The sequence below is a fragment of the Lingula anatina genome, chromosome 1 (assembly GCF_051362555.1).
Source record: "Lingula anatina isolate TDL-2025a chromosome 1, LinAna3.0, whole genome shotgun sequence".
Taxonomy (NCBI): domain Eukaryota; kingdom Metazoa; phylum Brachiopoda; class Lingulata; order Lingulida; family Lingulidae; genus Lingula; species Lingula anatina.
The window spans coordinates 25,021,972-25,049,639 of NC_141767.1; the positions used below are offsets into that span (position 1 = coordinate 25,021,972).

General features: G+C 34.2%; 1 protein-coding gene across 18 annotated transcripts in view; it reads right to left on the minus strand.

Annotated features, from left to right (window-relative positions):
• The window catches only part of LOC106182076 (protein unc-13 homolog B), a 91,427-nt gene that overhangs the window by 39,312 nt on the left and 24,447 nt on the right, over nt 1-27,668 (minus strand). For 14 of the 18 annotated variants that reach the window (XM_087002237.1, XM_087002228.1, XM_087002231.1 and 11 more), the window contains exons 7-11: nt 22,748-22,802; nt 21,751-21,780; nt 17,020-17,350; nt 15,491-15,556; nt 13,101-13,305 (exon numbers count right to left, since the gene is read on the minus strand). In XM_087002237.1, coding sequence (XP_086858363.1) covers nt 13,101-13,305; nt 15,491-15,556; nt 17,020-17,350; nt 21,751-21,780; nt 22,748-22,802 — 687 coding nt within the window. Of the gene's footprint in view, nt 1-4,205; nt 5,660-13,100; nt 13,306-13,448; nt 13,595-15,490; nt 15,557-15,672; nt 15,989-17,019; nt 17,351-21,750; nt 21,781-22,747; nt 22,803-27,668 lie in introns of those variants that run through there. The other 4 variants (XM_087002222.1, XM_087002234.1, XM_087002236.1 and 1 more) reach the window with 4 other exon arrangements.

Genomic DNA, 27,668 nt, shown 5'->3' on the forward strand with positions numbered 1-27,668 from the left:
AGGGGTCACAACTCAAGAACAAAAGTATTTGATTTTGATATTTGTCAACAGCTGGCTGGAGCCAAGAAAATGTCCCAGGGCGTAACCTCTATTGGATTTCCATTAATATTTAGGTCAATTTATATTGATTTATTTGCAGAGTCCACCCTGTCATGGTACAGTGGACAGAAGCCAGCATAGATCATTGGTTTAATCCGATGTTGTTTTCTATCACTCTGATAAATATACCTCTTAATGATCTTTTGGACTGAAACCAATATGTTCAATTCAAACAGAAACAAATGTGCGTGTGTTCGCACTTGCATACGTGCTCACATATGTGTGTGTGTGTGGGAGGGGGGGGGGGGATTCAGTTAATAGATCACACTCGCCTAAAAGATTAATGGTACTTTTAGCCAAAATTATGATGACAATCAAATGTCATAAATAAATAAGAATAAACAAAAAAATCCTCCTGCATAAAAAAGCCCAGTCATCTAAAGACAATTACATTTATAAATCACATAAATTTTGTTAAAAAAGTGAACTTATCTGACAAATATTTCAATACTTCTTCAGGATAAATAATATTTGATACACTCTCCTATCAGCCCTTATCCAGTTCTACAATTAAGTCACAGAAGACATGATATAATTATTAATGGCATTACTTCCAATATAGTAGCTTACACATATTCAACGTGAAACATTTATTGTCAAGTCCTGTTACATTAGCTAAGTGGTATTAACTTGCTTGTGACCATCTGATACGAGTTGATGAACAGAAAATTTGATATAATATAATTTATTGGGATTCAAATCAAGTGCGAACCTACCATGTGGTCAGAAGATCAATACAGTTTGGTGCAATCATAACTGATTTCAATACATTCAAGGTTCACTTCATGTCTAATTTTTCATAGCTTAACTTGCTAGGTGCCATCTCAGCAGACTGTATGATTATGATTTTTAATTACAAGGAGCCAATCTAATCTATCTGTTGTCCTGCCCACAACAACTAAGTCACCTGCTAAAACCAGCAATGTAAAACATCACATTCATACCACCTGCTGTGATGATATATACTAAAGAGGCATGACCAGATTAGTAATGCATCTTTAGCATACAACAGGGATTTCAATCTCTATGAGACATCGTGTACCTACACGCATAAGGCTAAAATGATATATCATATGAAGTGAAAAATTTACATCTGACACTTTCTAGATTTCTAAGTACCCTTACATTACCAGGAAACAATAAATAAATAAATAAATAAATAAATAAATAAATAAATAAATAAATAAACAGGTCGGAGCCCTTAAATATTTCCAGATTGGTTCCTATAGTTCATATCCTGTACAATTTCATCTTTATCATTCAAATATTTGCACTAAAACTGGCCCAAACTATATTATTTGTAGCATATTTTCCCATTTTGCCTTTCAAAAAAAACTGAACCTTGAAAATGTAACATACAGAGAACATGCTTGGCTGCATACTGAAAAAAAAGTGTTGCTAAAAGAACACTCTTTGATCTATGTAGACAGCACAGGTTTATAAATATGGATATGAGATGGTTTCCACAATACATTGGAATTATTAATTATGGCAGCTTTTTTATATAGCCTATTCATCAGTGACAGCACATATAAGTCATTAAGCTCTACTATAATAAGCATTACCTTTTATTTGATTCTTCAGAAGTTATCAAAATTTAATTCCCATCCAATTGCAAATTCCCAGACTTCCATGAACTTAATCATTCTCATTAAATATTTCATTGGGGCAATATACCATTTCAGATTGAGTCTCTGCTTCAGGGCTTGTTTCATAAATGATTTGAATGCTACAGAAAATGGCATAGTTTCTGTTTCGAAACATTCTTCCAGATAACACATAATGAAAATCCCTTTCAAAACACTTTAATGAAGAAAAACAAATCAAAACATGCTTTTAGGTGCCTCTTAATAAGTTTGAGTCTTAACTTGGCATTCTACTTATTATAATAGCATAAATTAGTACATAACAATATCAGGATCAGTCTTTAAATGAATAGCTTACATAAATGACAGACAATACAACGATTGATCTTTCACATTTCTATACCTATTATTTCAGCAGATATTCTAATTAAAAATGTAGTGAGTTTCCACTCTTCCAAAACCAGACACAATCACTGATTATCTTAAGAGTTCGATAGAGTCAGCAAAGGTCCCAATAGAGTGAGCAAAGATCAAGATAACAAAACAAGACTTCACACATCACTGGTGTGCTGCCCTTCATGCACACAATTGCCAGGGATCAGTCTGGGTTTTGATTGATCCTTATTTCTATAAGATTAATAGAAAGCATTTTCATTAAGATTTTTCAACCAAGTATGCCAATCAATGAATAGTTAAAGGACTTTCTTCGGTGTATTAAAGCATGGAGGTATAACTGTTATACTTCCATGATTAAAGGAAGCAATATCGAAGGAAGCGAAACCAATGAACAGCAGACATTTTAGATACCATGCACAATTGAGATTGCCATCTTTACAACAAATGCAAAGTGCCATCACTATTTTAGCCAATAAAGCAAGCTACTCATAATCTGTATTATTTAGTAGAATCAAGCACAAGTGTAGTGGGAATACATGATACCTAAAATATACGGTTTCAGAAACATTTGGGAATTTGGGGAATTAAACATGTCCTTGGTGGTAATAAACTAAACTAAAATCTAAAATACAAAAGACCTATTTTTTCTTAACAACCATATCTTAATATAAAATCAATAAGCCATACATTAATACAAATCAAGTAAAAGCCTGTTATAAATGGATATATTTTTAAGAAATTTAACATTCTTCTTGCTAAATATACAAGTAAAAAATGCCTTTAATAATTGGAAGATCTTAAGCTCTTTTCGGCATAACTCACCAACCATTCAAGATATCATCGCAAAATGTTAGGGGCTTAATTAAAATGAGAAGAAAAAGGCTATATTATAGATTTTTGATATTACATCTTGCTCCAGGTTGACTACCTCCTACTATACTGGAATCGAAACTATTGCAGAAAAGCTAAATTTCACAATTTTGATAAATTTGTTTTTTCCTACACAAAGTCATAACAATTGTACAGATAGCTAATTTGCTAACTAAAAAGAAGCATAAACCAAAAAAAATTTTTTTACCCTCAAAGTGCTGTCATTATGTCTTCAGTAAGACAGTGCAACAGGACGCTTAGGAATAGACAAATCCCATTTATCATTCTCTATGAATCACTTGTTTGTGGTAACAGTGCACTTATGTCTATCTAATAAACATATGTAATCATTTGACACACCTAAAATGCCCACAATGCTACTGACACTGCCTTATCATTATATCATCTTTGTTTAAAATATTCACTCAAAAAAAGAGACTAAAAACAAAAAATATCTAAAATTCATTCTTCATACATAACTATCAGTATTCTATTTTTTAATATCTAAAAAAAGTAAATGTATTTTTACAGAAGAAAAAAAATCCTTAAATTAATTGATTGCAAAATTATTAAAGTCAAGTATAGAATTTTAAATATACTTAAGGTGGATGGTACACTTAAGTTTTAAATTCTGCAGAATTCAGAAGTTAATGCTAGAACTGAGCTTGAAGGGATGATGGATTTATACAAAAACAATCTCTTAAGTGAGGGTTAAGATATTTCTTATTTTCCCAGATTGTTACAGAGCTATGGCAAGTATAAAAAAAGGAGGATCAAAGGTTGGTTACTTGGAGAAAAATACCTTTTACCTCAGGAAAAATGTTTTTTTTTTTTTCACAGAAATTCCTACACTGTACACCTTAAATTTTAATGGAGAGCTGAAGAGAAAAAATTGTTTGCAAATATAAGCTATTCAAGTTACACATATAAAAGACAACCGTACTTCAAAGTAAATGTAATAAGATTCAAAGAACCCGACTTAGTCACTTTTATTATAAATATTAAGAATCCCATCATTTTTGTTAATTGACATCTTAAAATATCCATCCTGCTTTACCATCCCATGTCCGAGAGATAGCACTTAGAAATTCCATTCCCAGCAATCCCAAAGGGGACACTTAACTCATCAAATGCTCAATATAGCTTGCTTACAGCTTTGACACGAAATAAGTGCTCTATATTTGATTAGACCAGTTGACGGTTCATTTAGTTTAAGCATGCAATCACCCGATGAAGCAGATCAAAACATATTACCTGCGCTCCATCTTCTGTATCTCCTAAATTAATCCTGGGAATTCCCTGGCCGCCATCTTTTAACAAGTCACCATTGACATCAGACATTGACAAGGTCCCGCTGTCATGGCTACCCTGACTGGACTCCGAAGCTTGCCGTGCTAGTTGTTGGGCATACTGGCGGTGAATCTTTGTCATTTTCTTAGGAGACAATCCAGGTATTATGCAGGGAAAGCCTGGACACAGTACTCCGTAATTGTTACCCATTTTGCCACTCACTTCAATTTGTCTTTAGATTATATCATGGCCACTGTACCATGTCCAGTTAGTCCTTTAAGTTTTGGAAGTCAACCGTCTTAACTTATCAATCAAAATCCATTCAGCGCAGCATCAATGATACATTGTATGTGCTGTAACAAGTACTTAACAGTCCTGATCATATGCTGGTTCTTTCAACTAAACTTTTTAGTTTGATTAAAAAACCAGAGCAATCCTGCCTGTGATGTTCTTCCATTTTAAATGACACCAAAGCAATATATCTACCACCAAAACAGAAACGTCCCATTCATTGCTATCCGGTTTCAAATTGATCAAACTCTAACACCACATCTAATGTAATACCATGCATTAAATGCTAGCACCGTTCTATAAAAGCAAATATATCCGTGCAATATGTACAGTCCATTTCGATCACTTTCCAAGGGTGCTATGTGGAAAACAGGATAGCAAGTTTACTGTGTATCATTACGTAAAAAAATAATAGGATCACTATTTTCTCACATCCTTTTGTTAAAACATTCCCACTGGGCTCCAGAGAATCAATACCCACAGTAAGCTCGAAGACCAGTTACCTTGGTTTTACTCCTTCCCTAATTTACTCGTAACTGAGAATCAATCCTCTTGGAAGTTATCTTGCTCTTTCGACTTCCCTAGCAATGTGGACACAGACTCCCTTTTTTAACTGATCACAGGGGAAAATATGCTGATTTTTCTTAAGAGCTTCCACTATAACAAGATGCCCTGGCATTATATCCTGGAATCTCTTCTAACAGAGATAAACTACTGGTCCAGTCCATGTCCAAGTCATGGGGGAGGATTTGCAAACAGAAAAAAAGCAGGCATCGGACTGGAAGTTCTCTTCAGGTGTTTGAGCTAGCTAGGTACCCCAGCAAAAGTTAGAAAATCAATGCCCCTTATTGATCCTCAATGGAATTAGCTGTTTCAGTACTTCAGAGGAACTGGTGGAAGGTGTGTTGTTTCCACATTGATTACTGAAAACTTACTCCACAATCCCATTGTTGTCTACTGGCCTGCTATTGTTGTTGTGCAAATAATACTGGCAAGCGATATCCACCTGTGCAACTGTATCAAAGCGATTGAGGGATCTTAAGCAATGCACGTCACACATCATCTTTGCATTCCAATCCGTGCATGGTCGAACTAAATCAACAACAAACATTGCTGTGTTCTTCACACCTAAGATAATATTATACTCAACCGGGACAGATTAAGTTTAAATTGATATAGTCAGACTTTATTGTGTATCCAGTAATTTATTAATGGCAAACCCATCAATATTTGAGAATGGAAGTGACTTTAATTTACAGATATTTATGGTCGTTGCACAATGAAAACTAAAGACAGCAATGCAGAGCTGAGCATATCAGTGGGCAATTATCAATTTAATTCCTTATTTTCTAGTTCTTCATTAATTTCATCCTTGCTAAGGAGTAATTTCTATTATTAATATTTTAAAGGTTATGGGAATATCTGACTGCAAACTTTTCCAACAGGAACCTGCCAATACTTGCTAAGAAGGGACAACAACTGACAGACATACATAAATGAAACAGGCCTAATGAACTTTTCCAACACTGGAAAACTTGGCAACTTTCAGATACTATCCTTCATTGACTTTCAAATTATACTCCTCTCCTATCTACAATTCAACACTACAATTAACAGTAAACCTATTGCTGGCTGTCAATCATTGGCAACTCTAAACCAATCAGTGCATGGTTGAAACAAACACTTCTATTTTTCAACAGGGCACATAAAAATTACAAAGAAACCTCTTGGTGACAATTAATTATAACTATCTTTGTCAATGAAATGGAAAATGGTGAGAATTGGGTAATAGGTATAAATTAGCAGACCTTTGCCCCACCCTGCCTCCTGACTATGCATATACAGCTCATAACTATGACATAGATTTTCAAAATCTTCTTTATTCAAAAAGTGATAAAATACATATAGCAAATCACCTAAGCAATTTATGCCCATCTTTAATACTTGTGTACTATCATATTTGCTACAACAGCAACAATAACAATAATAATAAATTATTATGAAAAGATAATTATTATCAAAATAACTGGCATGAATTGACAAACTAATAAACTGCGAAAGAACACTATATTTTTATGTAATTAAATTAATTTTCAAAACCTTTAAGATTTTAAATGGGCATTGGCTTGAGCCTGACACTTGAGCTGAGTGATGCATTTTTGTTTTAAGTTAATTTCGTAAAATCACATCTGTTACGTCAATCCTGGCTGTGACAGATAAGATTACCAATTCCTTACTTAACATTGCCACTTATTCTGCAAGTTGTAATGTTTTTCTTAAAAATTGTCAACAAAACCATCCAATCCATCTGGTTTGATTCTTCGCTTATCTAGAACTAGGTTAGGCACATCACTAGGGTAGGCCGAGTTCACCAACAGATCAATTAAAAGGCAACTATGAACTCAGGTGACTTTGCATTGAAAGGAAGCCAAGAGCTCAGGTGAATTCCTTTTCTTATTACTGGCTTGTAAGGAAGATGCAATTAACTAAAGAGTGAGGAGGAAAAGTGATTATTTGACCTCATTCATTATCATTAGTGGGAACTGAGGATAGAAAGGAACCAATTATGCTCATCTGACAGAAAAGTATCTAAATTATTTATAGAAATCATAACTGTGTTGAAGTTTTCCCGTATTCACGATCACAACAGCTTGACTGTGAACAAACCCTCATACTGGCAGAGTATGTGAGGGCAGCAAATTCAAAGGCACTTTGGTCACTGTGTAGCCCTATGCAAAGCTTAGAGGTTTTTGGCTGCTAAAATTATTCAGCTATGCTGCCATTTTATTGCATGTAAGATTAAAATATTTTTGCATGCATGGAAATTGCAACCAAATGCAATCCAAATTACAGGTACATACACATTATATTAAAAATGACAAAAATTTTGGTGGTGCATGGTGTATTGTGATATATTCTGGGTTGCACGGCCAGATTTTTTTGCCGTTATCATTTTTTAGGCATTGTTGAGGTTTTCATCAGTATAGTTCATTAGGCCTGTGAAACATACATGTTATATATGAGTAGGAGTAATACCACTGATCCATGAAGATTTACAGCAAATAAAGCAAATCACTCATTGCCAGAACAGAACCAAAAAGTTGTGCATCTAAAAAATCAGATAAAATTGTCACGACCAACAGCACTGTCATTTATCTAAATTAAGTCTTCTAGACTTATGAGAAAATGGTTTAATAGGAGACCTAAGAGTCTCAAGAGGGCATGTGTAATAAGACACCCAGTAGAGCAAGATATGTACTTGACTATTCTAAGTGGGTTGTACTGCTTTTAATTAACTCCATCCAATCTAAGTCCATCCAACCTAAGAGCTTTGAATTCATTGACATCAACCAACTGACAATATTCTTCAAAGGTCATATTGTAAATTGACAGATAAACAAACAATAACATCAATATTGCACCATACCACATATTTTGTGGTACATAACTAGAGTGTTTTTCAGATATTATGTTGATTATGAAGTGCACTTTTCTTCATCAAACACCTTTCTCATTATTCTAATTTGACCAGAACACGTTTTCCAAATTATTATGATATTTTGACCTACACTGAGACTTGTTGAAAGACCATTTGTGGAACAATGCTGCAATATATATAGAATTTCAATTCAGGACAGCAAGTTGTGCACAATAATAATCCAAACTAACACAATTGTCTCCAAGCTTCTCTATCACAACAGTATTCTAACTTATATAAGTTTAATGCATTCCGCAAAAAAAGTGATAACATTTGAGTCACATCACACATCTGCATAAATGTCCTACTTTTTTAATTATTGTTTATTACTGGAGGTCATATGGTAGTACAAAGCATTAAAAATAATGGGCTCAGTCAAATTTATGCAAAGATTACACATTTTGTGGAAATTATCCATACTGCACTGCAAAACCTCTTTATGGTGAAAGATGAAATTCACAGTTCAAATTAACCTTAATTTAGGTAGTTCTGGCAAATTTTGAATGGTAAATATAAAACAAAACCAAAAAGAAAACATATTCAAGCAAGTGCTCTATTAATCCTTTCATTAAACTGTCACACTATAACACATACTTGTCAGAAATGAAAATACTAGTCAAGATTCAATGAACAAAAACTTCATCTTTAAAAAGAAACAAAAAGACAAATGAGACACTTTTTTGCTACGTCTTTCTTCTCCTTTTAGATAAAAATGAATTAGCCTCATAAACATATATATTTTAAGACCAAGAATATTATGTTATGAGTAGATCTTCCATTGCAAATTTCAAGTTTCTACCCTACTGTTTATTCTTACAATAATACAAAGTAATGAAAATAAAAACCATTTAGTAATTGAAAATAATTTTTTATGAAGATAAATTACCTGGTTATTGGTTTTCCTATCTTTCCACTCCTTTAAAGTTTGTATTTTACTAAGTGATGGCCATGAGCAGTGGGCCGTGTTCACATGGTTTAAGCTTCTGGTTTTAGTCATTACAACTTTGCCACTGATTGTTCTCAGTCCTAAACCTCCAACCTCTGTGTCTGTGTCAAGCAGACTTTCCCTTTGCAGCTCTGGATGGCTCTTTGACTGGGTTATAATGTTTGGTATAAATGGCAGCACGTGGGAACGCACTGGCGTTAAAGCAGCACGCAATGGAAATAAAAACGCTTCTTCCATTTTGACGGCTTGCAACCTGTGACTAATACTACCTTCATGTATCAGAAAAAAATGACTGTCATGGTCCCTTGGCACTTCAGTATTTATATTTGTACACACATATTATATGCTGGTATGTAAAAAATGATGCAACTTTGTTAGGCAGTCTATACTGCAAAAAGGCACCATAATACCCCATTCATTTCAAACACCACAATGAAGATACATCGGTTTCATTAACCCGTCTAGCCTTTTCTGCTTTACCAAAGTCAATTTCCTCTCTCCATTTCTCATCAATATTGCAATCTAAAATTTTCAGATTAATCAGTTACTAAGAGTAGAGTCAACTTTGCCTGATAAACCAGATGAGCCGAGTTAAATATCCAATCAGGTCAAGGCCACATCGGACGAGATGGCTCTGTGTCGACTTCCAGGTCCAATATGTGTTGTTCTCCTCCAGCAGAAGATAGAAACCAGTCAGAACTATTACCAGTACCAACAGCTATTCACAGTCAATGTAATGTACCTGCATCTCACACTATGTGACAATTATGAAATCATTTTATGCCCTGCACAATATTTTTTCTAGCAAACTAGCAAACTGAAACCAGTGGCAATTCTTTTTTTCTCTTCTGACACCTAGATGAAAAACATTGAAATAAAGGCTTTCTTGTCAAAAATTATTTCTTTCCATCGAATGAACAAATCAATTATTGATTCACAGAACACAAAGTCTGGTGCAAATGGATATGTTGACCCAAAATTGAATAATTTTGCCATGCAGGTAAGAGGTAGGCTCTTAACAAGCTGAACTGCTAGCAATCCATGGTATCCACCTCATGCTCTCGTTCAAACTCTTTTTCTAATTTGGGAAAGGAACAAAATCAATTTCAGGCAAAATATGTTCACCATGATAAAGACATGAAAATTTTGATAGTAGTTAAATAAATATGTAGAGCAATGTACCATCTGAGATTTTGACTTTTTTGTTGCAAATTTTCAAATCTGGTGTTGAGCATAATGTCAAATTCACAAATCTTTTACGAAAAAATAAGGCACTATTTCATTTCAATAGCTACTCCATGCTTTTTAAAGCTGCCTCTGGTAAGAAAGAAAAATAACCATTTTTACCTGGGAATTCTACACAAAAATGTTTAGTCATTTTTTATTATCACTGGTAAGTTCACTTGTGTTAATTCAAACGAATCTATCTATAACTCATACTGGTAAAAATTCTCAAACAGATCATCTGACCCAAATCTTTTTATAAACAAAATGACCTCAATGATGAACAATTGTGAGACAAAAGGAACATGATCATGCAATTAGATAATTAAATCCCACCCTCAATTTAATCTGCTGCCTCCTATTTTTGCTGTAATGATGTATTTTTTTTGCTCTATCTCAAGCAATTAGAAACACCAATTAAACAATTTGCAAATGTATAGTAATCAAAGATAAAAAGCTGATGTATCCCTATATTATCAGAAAAATTGAAAAACTGAGTTCATGAATAAAAATTAACAAAATGTTAATAGAGGAAGAAGATTCAGAAGAAAAGAAGAAAACAAAAAAATGTGGCTTCACAGGCAGGAACTTAAATATTCTGTTGGATCATCCTCTATGTGATTCCCCTGGGATCACTTTATTTCTATTTATCTCATCAAAAATTTCATCCAGAGTTATTAAGTTTGAATCTCTTTCATACATGTTTAGTTCTCTTTGTTGCAGGTTTCCCAATAAAAACACATTAAAAATGCCAAATAATTGTGAAAACAAACTGCTTCAAAAGAATGATATATGACAAAAACACCAATCATTATCCATTTATATGTCAACATTATGAAAATTGACAACATAAAAAGTTATCTAGAGTGCCCTGAAAAGTAACAGCTTTTCATATGGATGAAAAGCAAAATCTCCAGTTCAAAGACATCTATCTTATGTCCAGCCATCTTGACAACATTGACTGAAATCCTGTGTCATGAAAGGAAAAAGCAATCTGCATATTAAATAGTGGAAACAGTGTGGGAGTTGATGACTGCCAGAGATGGGCAAGAACCGTCTTGTTTTCACTGAATATAAGGAAATATTCACTCATTTTAATGAAATGACATGGCCACATTAAACATTTCAAAGTGAACATATATTTGCCAATTGCCCTCTTTTTAAAAGAAATATTACAATTGACTGATGTAAATGTCAAAAGAATTGTAACATGAAAGATAACCCAACTTTACAAAACTTGGTCTACAATATATTAATTGACATGCACAATTACTTCCTTGAATTATGCATTATCGACACTTTTTTTCTGCACAGGTCTGGGAGGAAAGCATTTTAAATCATAAAGTTTGTTTTTAAACGTTCATGCTGACACATCAAAGGTATCCATTTTACAGGCAAATAAAGGCCTACATCAAACTTGCATTATCTTCCAGCCAGCCAGCCTATATCACCATGTATTACTGTCCCACTTCAGTCTGGTAGCATGCACTGGAGTTATCAAGGGTGGTTTACATCTATCCAGACAAACATTTGATCTGGTAATGCAGACATAAGCCAGCTCATCTGTGAAATCTGATAGCCTACAAGTACCTCTTTTGCCTTACTTCCTTATCCTTAGCCAGGGTATTACTGACAGCCCTGCTGGTACAGACAGCAAGCTACCTGAGTTACAACATAAAAGACACTATTGATTAATGTGATGTCACTTGTAAGCCATAAATGGCACTATTACTAAAATGTTGTCCCTTATGATACAGCTTTCAAAAAACATCAGCTTTGTCATTTCATACAAGAGATAAAACAACATCATTAGAGGCAAAAAGAAAAAGAAAAAAAAATCATTTTCACTGTGTTGCAGATTATGCATATCGTGACAATGACAGGTGTTTTTATGTATGCATGTATGCATACGTCCATATGTGTGTGTGTGTATGTTAGCATAGTAAACTAATAATTAACTTTCCATTAACCACCTAATGAGCTGTGTCTAACAGGTGAAAATGCCTACCTGGTCTATTCTGACAGCTGACAGATATGGCACAATGATGACATTTAACTGGAATGGGCAGACCGTATGCAGGAAACAAGGAGCCTGCTTAATGAACCTATTCAACATTCAGCACATGAATATGGTGAAAAAAGGAGTAACTGATCTCCATAACAGAAAAAAATCCTCAAATGTCCACCTTAAAAATCAGAGATAAAGACAGACAACTGCGCCAAGGTGCCAGTTTCCGCGATGATTCTTATAGCCTCCTGGTGGTTTGCAAATATATATAAAAGTTTCAATAACCATGTCTTCCTAATATCTGGTGTGACATCTCAGCTGTGACCTCTACAGACCTTTATCTCCCCAAACACCCAATTCCTAAAGCCAAATCACTAGAAATAACTGATGGGGATCGTCTCCACACTGGGGTCACTGTGACTGATAACTGTATGGCATGTTCACTTCCCACTCGGTGCACATACAAAATTCATAATCTCTCCATCATGCCAGTCCTGGATTACAAAGTTGATAAGTAACTACTTTTATTTCACCCAACACCCTCAAACTCTTCATTCACTTCACTTTTCTCCATCTATAAACACAATGGCTACTTCTTTCCCTTTCTGAGGAATATTTTTAGCCTTGTTTTTTCAATCACACTTACGCGTGCTAAACAAAATTGTTTAGTATCTATATATAGTAGTCACCTTATACAAGAACATTCTTATATCTCCCTCATCTGTTACTTAACCTACAGCTCTCCTCATCTTAGTAACTAAGTAGCAGAACTATTTATGAGTGGAGGAAAATGTCATCCAGAGAGTGATCAGAGACATCATCTAATCTCCTATCACATTGTCATTAAACATGAAACACTGCGAGATTTATTAATAAAATTTTCTAAACAGAAAAATCTCTTTGAACACCCACCTCACTCAGGTGGGCACAGACTTGTTCGAATGCTCGGATCCACCTCATCTTGGCTGGATTGGGCATCTGGGGGTTGGTCTCTATATCAAACTGCCCGTGGTAACTTGGGAGTTGGTGATGTGAGCTCGGCTCTCCCATGCTGTCGCTGTATTCCTGTGTGCTCTGCCTGCTCACGTAAGCTGGGGACATCCTACTCCCAGGGGGACTGAAAATAATACAGAAAAAAAACATCACATGATTGATACGATCGCAACAAAGAGCATGTGCTGACAATAATGATATTTTACTCCATAGGCTTGTTACATTACATTTCGATCATAAAGGCAAACTTTCAGGGGAAAAAATCACCATGGAACTTCCACACAACATCACAAATCAAACAGGGAATAGTCATTTCCAATGCTTCCTTTTTGTTAGTTCAGTGCTGGGAACAGAGGCAAACTATTGAACAATTGAGACATTAACATTTCATAACAAATTGGTATTTATGTAATGCTCTCAGTATAATTAAACATGGGGGACTGAATACATGGTACAATGAAGTCCAAGGCTTGCCACTGTTACGTGTTATCTTCCATCACACAACGCAACGAGTATTGATCTATCAATCAAGGAAATTACAAGCATTTTTCTTAGTAAAACTCAATCATAATGAAAAGAAGTTTGGAAACATTTCTTGGCATTTTTTCATAATGAATCTTTGCATTAGACGTCATGTTGATCCCAAGAGACAGAATGTCACCTCAAAATAATATTACATTGATTAATTCATTTGCAAATATATCACCATCAACAGTAAGGATGTCCAAATTAAATCTTCCCCTGGCTAGCACAAGTAGCAGATCCATTTTATTAGAGTCCATTGACAGCAGTCAAATTTCTCCAAGTTTTGTGGGATGTTTACTCATAGGTACACAGAAGTTCAGCTAACTATATATCATTACATTATCACAATGGATTTAGAAAAAAAGTGAAAAATGTAATCTCATTTATAGAAGTTTGCTTAAATTTTACTACATTAAAATACAGTAGGTAAAATGAGCTTTTTTTTTTCAAAATTTCAAACAAGTAATGATAGTGGTTTTATCACCAAGTGTTGTCATCATTTCCTAAATATGGAGCTAACGAAAACATCCTTTTGCTTTAGTCACTTGTTAATTGCCAGAGCAAAATTACATCCTCTAGTTTGTCCAAGTTGTTTTTGTCACCAAATTACTACACATACACGTTTATCTGCATACCTTATTAGTACCTTATGAGTCTATAATTATCAAACATGGCACCTCAGACTTAACATGCCAGATAAGGAGGAAATTGTCTAGCTCACTAAACCCTTTCCATGGCCACAATTAAGAACAAGTGGTGGATAATTTACCTAATGTAACAAGTGCTTTGTTGAGGTATATCACTCTCTAATGAAAATGCCTGTCTAGCTTAGTCATTTACTCAAAAGCCGTGTTTCCAGTCTGGCTGGGTTGACATATGTATGTGTGACCTTTCTCAATGTTCCAAAAGGTCTCACTACAGACAGTTAGCTGTGGGTTATTACGGCCCCATTCCCATACACTGGTCTACATGGATCAATCCATGAAAAACTCCTAGTAATCAGACTGCATGCTAAAACTGTATTGAGTTATGACACCTTATCTTGTATGGAAACATTGATTAACTTGGGTGCCAATAAAATTGCGCAGTACAGGTGGCTAACTCAAAAACGAAGGGGATCTGCACTTATTGCATTTGATCTTATATAACAACTTCACAAGCCAATTTTGTAATGTTTTTGTGATGTATCTTTAATTTGAATTTGCACCTAAACATGGCCTTTATTTTACCTACTGCTCTTCATTGTCAGTGTTTCTGTCTGAAAAAATTGTTTGCAATTAAACCATTCTTTGCATATTTCAAAAGTTACATAGATATTCCTTTCGCTTAACTTTTCTGCATTTCGGTTATCATAATAAAGAGTCATTTTAAAGATTTTTTTTGTAAAGAATCTGTGTCTCCAAAGACATAATTTTGTGCCATGGGATATGATCTGAGACCAATTAGTCCACAGGGAAATCTAGTGAGTGTCCTGGGACCACTTGGATATTCTGTACACCAGTCTACCTCTGGGACCAGTAGCCAACATTCACACATTAACACAGCAACATTATTTTGAAACCCAGTCAACTAAATGAGGTTCTATTTATATTTAACAAATACAAATGCAAAGTTAGGGAAGTATTTTGCTGTTCACAGAAAATTCCACAGAAATGTCAAAGATTACCCTTTTGAACAAACTATTGCACATACTGTTGCACATATGTACGTAGTATGTAATATAAATGAAAAAGGAGAAATAGTAACAATGCCACTGACTAGACAAAACAATTTCAGTATCAAACCTGTTATCAGCAAAACTATCTCCTCTTTCCAAGTATTCTTCTTCATCATAATATCTGCCCTCATACCTGCAAGAGAAAATATGAGGCACATTCAGATAATTTCCTGCCAATACTTATGTATAAATAAGCAATCCATACATTCTTTATCTAAACTGAAATATTTTTATGATCAAAATACTTACATTGTGTGTATCACTCACACCTGAGGTTCACAATATCGCTTGCAGTTTTAAAACGTGTACCATGAAATTATGGCTGAATATGTTTTCTTGATTTCAATTTGGCAAAATGCCAAGTTCCATCATGTTTTAGCCTTCAACAACCCATAAGTTCTTAGGGCTTCTTATTAAATCATCAGCAAATTTGACTTGTTGATAGTTTTCAGGAGATGTCAGATGTGCTGCCCACCAAGTTGTATTGTGCAGTCATCAAAAGAGAACCTGCCAGTTTTAATGTCTGTCCAAGGACTCATTAATGTTAATTTCATTATCAGATATCATTAGTTCCATTTATTTTGGAAGCAATCAAAAGCATGAATAACCATAATTAATAAGTTTTCAGAAAAGCAGCATTCTGGGAAGGTCTTTAAGTGGAGGCGGAGGAGGGTGGGGATTATTTCTTGACCAGTAGCACACAACATTTAACTCATACTGATGAAAATATTCGATTAACATTTCAATCATTCACATAATAGACAAAACTGTACATGTTTTCATCTTAATCTCTACTACAGGCTTTCTCTAACCCCTTTATACATGCATATTGACCACTTCAACCTATGCCCAAAATGCTGCCAGAGTCCCTCTTTTTAAACCTTTTGAAAATATTATTCAGTAAAATTTTTCAATTTTCCACATATCAAATGACACTGAAATATCGAAATTGAGATAATGAACATTTAATTTCCTTTCCACTTCGTTCAAGTCCACAGAACTCTCCAGACTCTCAATAATATTACTGTATCACAGACACACTAAGTAATAGATGGTCTAGACAGGTATACTTTTAGCAGATCCATACATTCAACTGTACCAACTGACACTTTGTGAAACCCCAGGTGTATACTAGCATTCTCATTCATTACCAGAGTCATTATCCCAAAATTTGTAACAAAAGGGAGCTATTACGTATACATATAACAAATTGTAAGTCAGTGCCAAAGCACCTTTTTAGAGCAAAAGCATGATCATTTTTTCCCACCATTTTGTTCACATCCATGTACATACATCCATACAAACCTCACTGTATAATACCAATTGACAACACAACAGCACAGGATGCACACCATTTGTTATCTATCATGTAAAAAAAGTTATTGAAAAAAAAATACAATACTCATCCTTGAAAGCCTGCATTAACAAAACTTTATTCAACATTTTGCATTTTTGTGTCCATTTGTTATCTATCATGTAAAAAAAAGTCACTGAAAAAAAAATACAATACTCATCCCTGTAAGCCTGCATAGCTCAACTTTATTCAACATTTTGCATTTTTGTGTCCTTACTGTACAAAGTGTTCTCTGCACTTACCCATCATAAGCATCATACATAGGCTCCCTATCGTAGGGATCTGGGTACACGTTATGAGGTGGTCGGCTGTTGTAGTACAGAGGTTCTGACTCCGTATCACTGCGAGGCTGATGGTACGGACTATCCTGGTAATAATCAGCTTCGCGATCATACCCGTTGCAGCCATTGTCGAAGGAGTCGTACCTTCCATTGTATTCCTGGCTATCGTCTCGCTGGAAGGAGTCGTAGCGGTACGGGTACTCGCTCCGAAACTGGTGCGCGGAGGTATTGTGCTGATGCTGCATTGGATAGCTGATGTCACTGGTATAATCGCTGTCTTCAGACATCCCAGCTGGAAAAAGCAAATCATATATGAGAACGAGCTCAGAATATGTACGTATCACTTGATTCACTGCTATCCTAGCCGATTACCACAAGCCTGCAGTGAATCATTCCAGACTTTCTTGGGAATAGTGAGAAGAAAGAATGACCTATAATGTCGAAGAAATCAAAGACTGCAGTCTTACACTAACACAATGTTTGTCATGATAAATTATTCACATCAACAAAGCAACAATAATTTGGTACAAGTAGCAGGCTGTACCTATGAATGTGAATATGATCAATTTTCAAATAATTGTATTGCGGGGGTTGTCTGCATCTTCTCTAACTCATCTTCTTGCCTTTCAATTTCTTTCAGGGAGTATTTTATGCAGCAAAATTGCCATCATGGGGCAAAATGCATCATACAGATACAGCAATCACTTCATTACTTTAAAAATAGTAGGCAACAGTTATCATCTCCACCGAAGGTATTTATATTTTTTTATCTTTCAGAAATGCATCTTACTGACAGCACTTTGAAAAGCCTACAGCTAGATATAGAAAAGGTTTGTAAAGCACTGTTAAGCTAACTTGGATCCATAAATAACATTCTGTATTACAAAACAAATGTGTCTACATGGTTAATGTTATACTGTAATCGATAGTAAATGTCTAAAGCCAAAGTCCTACCTTATGGCCAATTTAGTCAGAGAAATAATTGACCATCATTATGTGGGCTCAACATCCAAGTAATCTGATGCACTTAACATAAAGCACTAAAATACAAGTCCAGAGGCTATAATGTGGTAATTAATCACACCGTATTAAATGGTCAATTGGTGACCCATGCAGATGAGATATCATTCATTGATATGCCAGAATGGATCGGATAACAGGAAATTACTCTCTGCTACACTAAGGTAACACCTTTTTTTTCACATATTACAAAGTCATCATGTCTGTACATAGAGAACTAGTTACAGAGAGTAGTCCAAGAGCATGGACCTCTGCCGAGGCCAAATGTGAATAACAACAAAATAAAATTTTTAATAATTCGTTAAGAAGTATCTGGAGACTAAAATTCAGCTGAAATTGCAGTCACTTCTTTCCGTCCTATCAAATTTGTTAACCTAAAAAAATTGCCAAACTTGTGTAAAACTTGGTCATATCCTGTCCACATAAACAAACCAATGCACTGCTTATTAACTATTGAATCTTAAAGGGTAACCACTGAAATTTCACCTATGATAATGTTAAAACTCACCAGATCTTCTGAAATCTTTTGCCCAGCTAATATTTCAATGGTACAAAATGCAAATTAAAGTAGAAAGATCTGTCAAAAACATTGGTCTCAAAATTCTGCTGTTTGTCCCTAACACATTTCCCTAAATATGCCGTCTTTCACAGAGCCTGTGAATTAAGACTTATCACCTGCTCTCAATTTCCTCTAACATTAAATCTGAGAATTTCTAACTGTTAAATGGCAGAAGGTTTAACAAGCCATTTACGTCATATATGCTGCAACTTGCAAATGATGTCATTTGTTAACGGTTTTTCCAGGAAAAAGATGCTTGTCAAAAATTGACAAAGCTGTACATATTAAATGTGAAAAAGTAGTATTGTAAAAACACTGCTGAAGATTCTTTGAAGACATGTACTGAGCATTTGGGTCCAAATACATGTGACAAAATCCACAAAAGATAAGATGTTTTTCCTATACAAAATGTAGGTGCTGATTCTGAAATATGATGGCATACTTAATGTGTACCTGCCTTAATAATAAATATATCAAAACATTTATATTATCTGACTTCAATCCCTCCAGTTTGCTAAAATACAACTATTTTAAATTTGTTTCTTTGGCATCCAATGTCATGATCATATTCAACTTGTCTGACCTACCAAGAGCTAACTACATGTAATCAAAATGGCCATCAAAAATCCAGGCAGCCATCATGGCATAAGTCTTGTTATAGATTAACATGATGATTGTACCATGTGACTACTGCTGGTAAATTTACACATTTTCATAGAGTTCCACTAGATAATTATTGTAAAAACTAAATTGAAAATGAAAATCCAGTAAAAATTGTTTCTTACGCTGTGAAACAAAGATAATGAAAAACACAAGCAAACAACTTTGTAATAAGACCTTCAAATTAAACACATTAAATGCATAGTAAATTATTATTGAATATTACTTATTGGGATTCATTTGTAATTAGAATAAAGAATCAAGTGGCATTCATTTGTATGACTCCTTAATAAGTGAAGAGATCCCTTTTTTCAAAGCTGCAGATTCAAAGCAAGAACAGCAACAGATGAAAACAAAATTAAGAATAATCCATTATAGCTGAAAATTAAGAAAGCACCTCATCAGTGCTGATCAAATCAAAGTTAATTGGAATCCATGTAACAGAGACTCTAAGAGAGTGTGATGCACTGAGCTATAGGACAGACATGAGTGGCCGAGAAATATGATACTGGAGCTATAAAGCAGAATACAAGGAGGCACTGGGACAGCAACAATCATGATTACTACATCATTTTATTTGATGGATGTTGAGAAAATCCCAATTGGCTAATGTGATTAGTAACCAAGCCCAGTGAATGTGAAGATATATGGCAGAGAGGATGTTTTCCCCGTTAACAGGATATAGAGTGGGTTCCTTATTAAGACAAGATGTCACAGGAGACCCTCTATCCTCTACAGAAAAATTAGCAAAAACTTGATAAACATTTGCTCTCCAAGGAAGCCATGTGCTGGAAAGAAATTAACATAATAAGAAATGAAGGCAATGGGATTTTGAAAATTTTTGATCAAAAGATTGGAATGGAAGGTAATTTTGTCAAACATCAAAGATGCAAGTGGAAGAAAAGGCTTTTGTCATCGAGCATTAAGTTTGCTCCCATTTTATGAAGTGATTTCTCTTCTTTAGAATATTTTGCTTTGCAAAAAGAGAATTAATAAAGCTTACATGAAAAGTAAACTTTGATCTCAGACTTAAAGCATCCAGTTTAGGTTTGGATGGGAAAAACATTCAAAATGCTAGGATTGATTTTTCCCAAAGAAATTAATTAGTTTTGTAACATGTTAGTCGAGCATGGGACAAAAATGTTCAGTAACTCGTATGTATAGCCCTTTGAGGTTACACAATTTCAATTTGGGCTAAAATACATAATTGAATTCTGTGGAAAGAAATAATTAATGTTTCAATTTGTCTAAAAATTGAATACACTGACATTTCAACAAGCACATTCAGATAAATGTGCTTGTAGCTTCACTAGTAATATCTCCTCTTTCAAAAATTTTACATAATGGCTGTCTCTTTATCTTGTATATTGTTCTCAGTGAAAGTAAAAGTTGGGTAAAACCTTATTACATTATATGAACTATAAACCATGTGAATTTAGATCACATACTTGACTTGGTAGGTAAATGAAGAATAAAATGTTGATCTTCTTTGGTGTCACTTGAAAATTTCAAAAATTGTCAAAGGTCATCACAATGGCATAATCAACTAAATCAATGTCATATTTGAGTCACTGCTGTTATGCAATAATTTTCATGGATATGATAACAATTGCTTCTATGGTAAATGTCTGAGATATATGTCACTGCTAGTGTTATATTTATAAACTTTAGCAATGCAGGTTACAATAATGCAGGTGGCATTTGACTTCATAGTATTAACATCCACTACATTTATGGGGATGAAAATGCTGTAGAATGAATATACGTATATTTATATTCATAAGCCGAAGAACACTTTCAACAACAATCGTATTAAGCTTTTTTCTTAGATTTGCTACATATAAATAATAAAAAATAAAGTTTTCTAATATAAGTAGCCAACATTTACTACACTTGATTAAGCAGGGCAAAACCTTGCAGTAGGACTGATCATAAAAGAAAAATTAAAGTAAACCATGCACAAAAGTTGATAAATGTTCATTGTACATGTATCTCACAATGGACCACAACATCAATATGACTAATATTCATTCACTACAAGGAATGAGAACTGTTAAAGGGATAATTTCTAATGAACAAACTGTAATTTTCAATATACAATTTTATAATCAACTGCAATTTCCACTCTGCAATTTAACAATAAAAGTGTTCCAAGCTACAGTATGCAATTGCAAGATACATTTTTTTTTTTTTTTTTTTTTTTTTTTGGTGCAAATCCCAAAGACAAAAACTCAAAGTTTGTAAAACCTGTCAACTATCAATTAATTTTACTCTACTTTTCGGCAATGCCCCCAAAAGTTAATTTCATAGATATCAGTAAAAAGTTATCATTAAACAGGAGAAACGGGTTCTGTCAAAACGGGTTCATTACTGATGAAGTACAAGGTTGCTAATTAACATGCGTAATAAAAGATATGAAAATAACGTAAGAGGCAAAAGGAAATTCACTTAACTTTTTAGATTGCATGGTCCATTGTGAAGACCTACAATTTTAAGATATAAAAGTAAACAGTTGCAAAGCTGAACACCATGCTGTTAAATTTCTACATTTATATACTATGTTACAATGTGTTTGTGTTAAATGTCTAATCTATTAAAAAATGGAACATTAAAAAGTTCAGATGTAAGTATAAAACTTACAGCAACAAAAGATATTGGAGTAGTTTTATTATGCCTCACTTTGCTGATAAAATCTGAATCAAATGAAAAGATCTTCAGATTTTGTCTACGATACAACTGATGTGCTAAAACTGTACGGTGGTTATCAAACCCACCCCCATTGGTCTAAAAATTCTTGATCACCTTGTTATACCCATACTTCATGTTGATTTTTACCATTATGTTTCATATATTTATTTCTTGCAACTTCTTTTTATGCAGTGTGACAAGGACTTCATCATCAAAACGCTCGTGTGGACCATTTCGTTTGTGGAGGGTGTGTATGAGAGGAGTGTGGAGAGAGAGAGGGAGAGAGAGAGAATAACTGAGTCTTTTTAGATTGTTTTTTTAGCTTTTTTTTTTTTTTTTTTTGAAATCTCCAATAATCTCATTTTGTCACCATTTAAAAATTTCACATAGAATATCTTAGGCAAATACTCCAAAGCAAAGAAGGGGATTAAAAAACATTAGCAAGCCAAGCAGAATTAAATCATATCAAAACCTTTTGCAGATAGTCAATATTTGTTATGATTATGATTATTTTGATTAGTTTGTACCTAAACAGACATAATATTAAGAACTGTGTACAAAGCTTGCCTGTCAGGGGAAAGGGAAATTTCCTACATGAAGAAAAAACTCACAGCAAAACTAGTGCTAATCAATACATGTAACATGACATTTCAAATCATAAAAATGAAACAAATAAACATATTCACCAAATCTCACTAGATTCCTCAAGTTTAAAAAAAAGCCAATAGGTCTAAAATAGCCCATAATTCTGAAGGTACTTACAAACTGATCTTGATCCTGGTCCTCTTCTGTGGTGCTGCTCCTTGAGGGTCATCATCTGAAACAAGGAATATGGAAGTGACAGGCTGCTATCTACTCAATGTAGATGTCTTTACAATGCAAAAATCAATCCTAATGTTGTGTGCGAAAAATGCATCATAGTAATAACACCATATACTTATGGATAATTACATAGTATTACCCAATGCAATACGTGCATCAAGACCCGGGTTAGATACCACATTTTCTCTAGTCTAGACTTTGTTTAAAGAAACTGAAAATTACTTTCATCAATTTTTCATTAACTACAAAAGTAATTTGACTGCAGCAAAGAACATGCTAGCATGGATCTAAGATCTGGACTTTCTAAATCAGGCTGGCAACACACAGACTAGATAACAATTCATCTAGAAGCAGATATTAAAGAATCTGTCTGACCACCATGTATACACTTCTGTTAACACTACATGTATCACAGAGATACAAATGGACTTAAAACTGATGTGCCATAATCTGAACTTTCAATATACACTTCACTTCAGGTATTGTTTTGTGATCACCAAGTTGCATGACGTGCATACATATTTTTGCTTATTAGCTGCCATGTTTTTATCAATCACAGGGATGTCAATCGTTGTATTGTGATATGGATTCATCTGATGCTACGGAATACGACACCACTACAGCATTTGGGCTTTGCTATTAGCAGAACTGTATGCAGTGATAACATGAGTTGGTCTATAACATTGTACAGTATTGAGCAATACAGCATTATCCTAAAGTATCAGCTAATGCATAAAAAACTATACTTTATACAATATCTGGTAGTAATCTTAGTACTGATTGTTACTTTCCTCTACCATATCTATATACACTTGTAATTATAACATGTTTGCTCTCCATTTCAAGGTGTGTGTGTGTGTGGGGGGGGGGGGGGGTACGCATCTTGAGTGTGAGATTTTTTAAGCATAAATACAGCAGCATTAAGATTATTTTTAGGTCAGTCATTCAACTGTTAAATTTTCCTACTTATTGTGAAAAACTAATGCCCTTTGGATTTTTCTATTTGTAAAAAAAATTATAATACCAAACGCAAAAAAATGAAATTCTGATTCCTCACAATAAAAACCAATTGCATTAGCTAAGAAACAAATGATAAACTTTGCCTTGCCTCATAGTTTTTTCTTGAAGATTCAGAAACTCAGAATGGTAGAATACGATTTCTTAGAATACTCTCCCTCTCTCAAATCTTTTTCAAAGGTTTAATTTGGTGAAGAAGTAGGGGTAAACTGACTATCTGAGTTTAGATTATGACCGATTCTTATTACTGAGAATGACAGTCAATTGTCACATTTTCTAGCTTTACTGCAAACAGCAAATCCATTCTGAAGACAACAGCAAAAAAAGTGAGAGAACACAAGTTGAAGGCATGAGTCATTTTTGGAGGGCTATCCTTTTGAATTTCAACATCAAAGGAGCTGCAAAGGTATAATTGGATGGAGAGCCATCAAATCATATCACTATTTTCTTTCTACTTAAAGACTGTGAAGTCTCAGAGACCCATTATTTACCTTCTACAACATGTTATTGTAGCTGAAGTCTAGCTGGGCTGCTTCTACAGGAATCAGATACTGTAAGCTCCATGTGTGTGTGTGTGTGTGTGTGTGTGTGTGTGTGTGTGTGTGTGTTGTGTGTGTGTGTGCGTGTGTGCATTGATCACAAAAACTTAAGCATGGGCACCATAATCAGATTCATCAATAATTGCATATTTGCATACCCCGCTGGCATCAAACGCATTTGTTTATTGCAATATTACTCAAGGTCTACTAGCCTATCTTCAACCAAACTGAGTAGCCATGGAAGTAACCTGTTCATGAAAAATTCACATCAGGTCTTGTAGTCCATTACAACTAAATTCAGTGTGGGAAATGCCCTGCATATATACTAGTATGGAAAACTCATTTTCTATTTTTCAGTTGACATCTATGATGATAAACATGCCTTGTCATTGAATGTGTATGAAGCACTTCATAGTTAAAATATTCCAAACTAACTTCTTTCCAGTCATGAAACTGACAATATTTTCAATGTTTTATTAGTCTGCAATACCATATGTGCACTTATAAAATTCAAAACAAATATCTGTCCTACTTTTAGCCTCAAATTCGAATTCCCTACTATGTCAAGCCTTACTTTACTCAATGTAAAATGACAGGAATACAATTTGTCAACATGGCATCCACAAAACTTGACAGGAAAATGTAAATCCAACAAACATGCACAAGGCACAAGGATTTCTGAGTGGGTGTTTTTTTCATATATATATATATATATATATATATATATATATATATATATATATATATATATATATATATATATATAAAACTTGCTACTAAAATGCTGTAGCAAGTTGGTTTTACTTAGCACATTTCTTCTGGACTCATCCTCCATCTCACCTAACACATTCAGCTCCATTGACTCTACACTATCGTAAGAGAAGGTTTGCTATTAGCATCAATAAAGGGGGGGGGGGGTTGAATGAACTGCCCCTTTGGCTGAGAAAAGGTTCACTCTGATTCAAATTCTGGTCTGGTTTCTATGCCATCATGGTAAAAAGATCCATTTTCAAGGATGAGATCCCGCCTTTGAAATTGCTGGCTTAGATGAGCTTTAATTTCTATACACTTCAGAAATCACACCACACTTGGAAGCAAGGAATTATCACCTGTAGAGTTGCTTATCTTTATAATGCAGAAATGGCACTAAAATTGTCCATATTATTCGCAATGGCAGTCCAGCAAATATAACATGATTAGTTTGTTTGTGAGACAGAGCTAGTCATTCAATCAATTCAATTATTTTCTTTATATTTAGTACTACTATAATTAGTGCTTAATTCTAGTAAGTCATGCAACCCAATGCTAAAGGCAAACAAGTACTAGTAGCATTCCATTTGTTCCATTTATTTAGAATTGTGTATTTATCACATAGTACAAAGAAAATTAACCTAACCACAGACTCTGCCCACCCAGTGACATCACCTGGTTCTGGACAAGCTATGACAAAAAATAAATAAATAAATAAATAAATAAATAAATAAATAAATAAAAAATAAAAATAAAAAACTGATGGAATACATAGCCTTACATTGTTATCGTAACTTTTTTTTTTTTTTTTTTTTTTTTTTTTTTTTGAAGAGCATATCTAAATAATTAATCCTCATTACAAAAACAAAACAGGCGACAGTGTTCAGTAAGGGTCTAGTGTGAGCACAGCTTAATTACGTACTTTTACCTCTGGAGCTGTCACAGTCGATTTAGCCAAACAAGTCTTTATCACACCTGTCTTGCAATATCTTCAAATCTAAACAACTGGGGAAGTTGAGAAAATAACGTTAAGTGGGCTAGATCATGATAAGGTACAATGAAGCTTGTAAACTGCATGATGTACCTGGATGCATGAAACAAGCTGTATCACTGATAGATGAATTAGAAAAAAGATTTTTTTTTAAATTTCAAATACTACCAAATATATTTCATATTGGCCTGTCAGTAAGATAATTTGATAAGGCCTTACCCTATTTCTTTTCTTTTTTCGTAGTAAGATATATATATCCAGTCATTGCAGCCTATTTAAAATGAGTGTAAAAAATACTGTGCTGATTGGCTGAGAGTTGCCGATGACTGACAGCCAGCAATTGGCCAATTACTGGCAGGTGACAGTTCGTTCCAGTTTCAGGCGTTTATTGTGGTTAAATACATTTGATATTGTATTTCCTTAAACAGTGAGGATAGATAATATTAACAATTAATTTGTCTTTATCATAAAGAGGAAATTTTGCCTTACTCCTGAGTAATGTTATCACAAAGAAATTAGTCTCCAGTTCTATTAAGTCAATGGACCTCGTCTCATTAGATTGCATTCCAATATCCTAGGATCTCTTTCCACCTACGCCAGTAATATACGAGTGGGAAGACTCGCTCTTGTAATTTCACTTTGAACAACTTAGTCAATACCCTTCCCACACAAAAAAGATATGATACACTACACCTGATGAAATCCAGGGAAAAGGAGAAAGGAAAGGGTGGTCAACCTTTTCATTTACCATGTGATCAGATACAGATACACGTACCTCATTCCTCCTCTTTTGTTTCCAGGGGTGCTTATCGCATTATATTATCTCAACCTGGATGTTCATTTGACACTTTTACAGTATTATCTACGACTAAAATCAATAGATTTGAAAGGCAAAGTGTGAACATTTACATACCATGCTAGTGGTTGGCGTTTTCATTTCAAAATGGCAGGGTGCTGTATCAAGACAGATCTACAGGTGACAGCTTCATCTAGGTTTTCGTCTTCTGAATTGTTTTTACTTATTTAATGATCATTAGTATTATTATTATTATGCTTTGGTTCCTTGGTTGGTTAAAATTATTTAAGAATGGGATTTCATTTCATAGACCAAATTTGAACTTCATGTAATTGCAATCTTGAGGCACATTAATACAAGTATTGGACCCAACTGGGGACAGCAGACTTGACTGTAACCCCCTGACTTTGCAATTATTTATAATTATCAAATGTAATAATTATCTACCCTTTTATATGGAGTAATTGCAATCATTTTGTACCTTAGCAGACATACTGATCCTCTCTTAAAAAGACATAAAATGTTTAGTATATACTGCATTCATTACTGATGAAAAGCAAAGACACTTTATATCACAAGAAGTTGAGGTTATTCAAAGTTATAAACTCAAACAGAATAACGAAAAGTCAGTATCTATTATTCCAAAGTAATTTCTTGTTTTTTTTTACATTTCCCACAATACATCTCATTCAATGATTTAAGCAACTCTTAATAAAATGAAAACTGAAGCAAAATAACAGCCGATAAGCGAGATAACACAGATAAGTG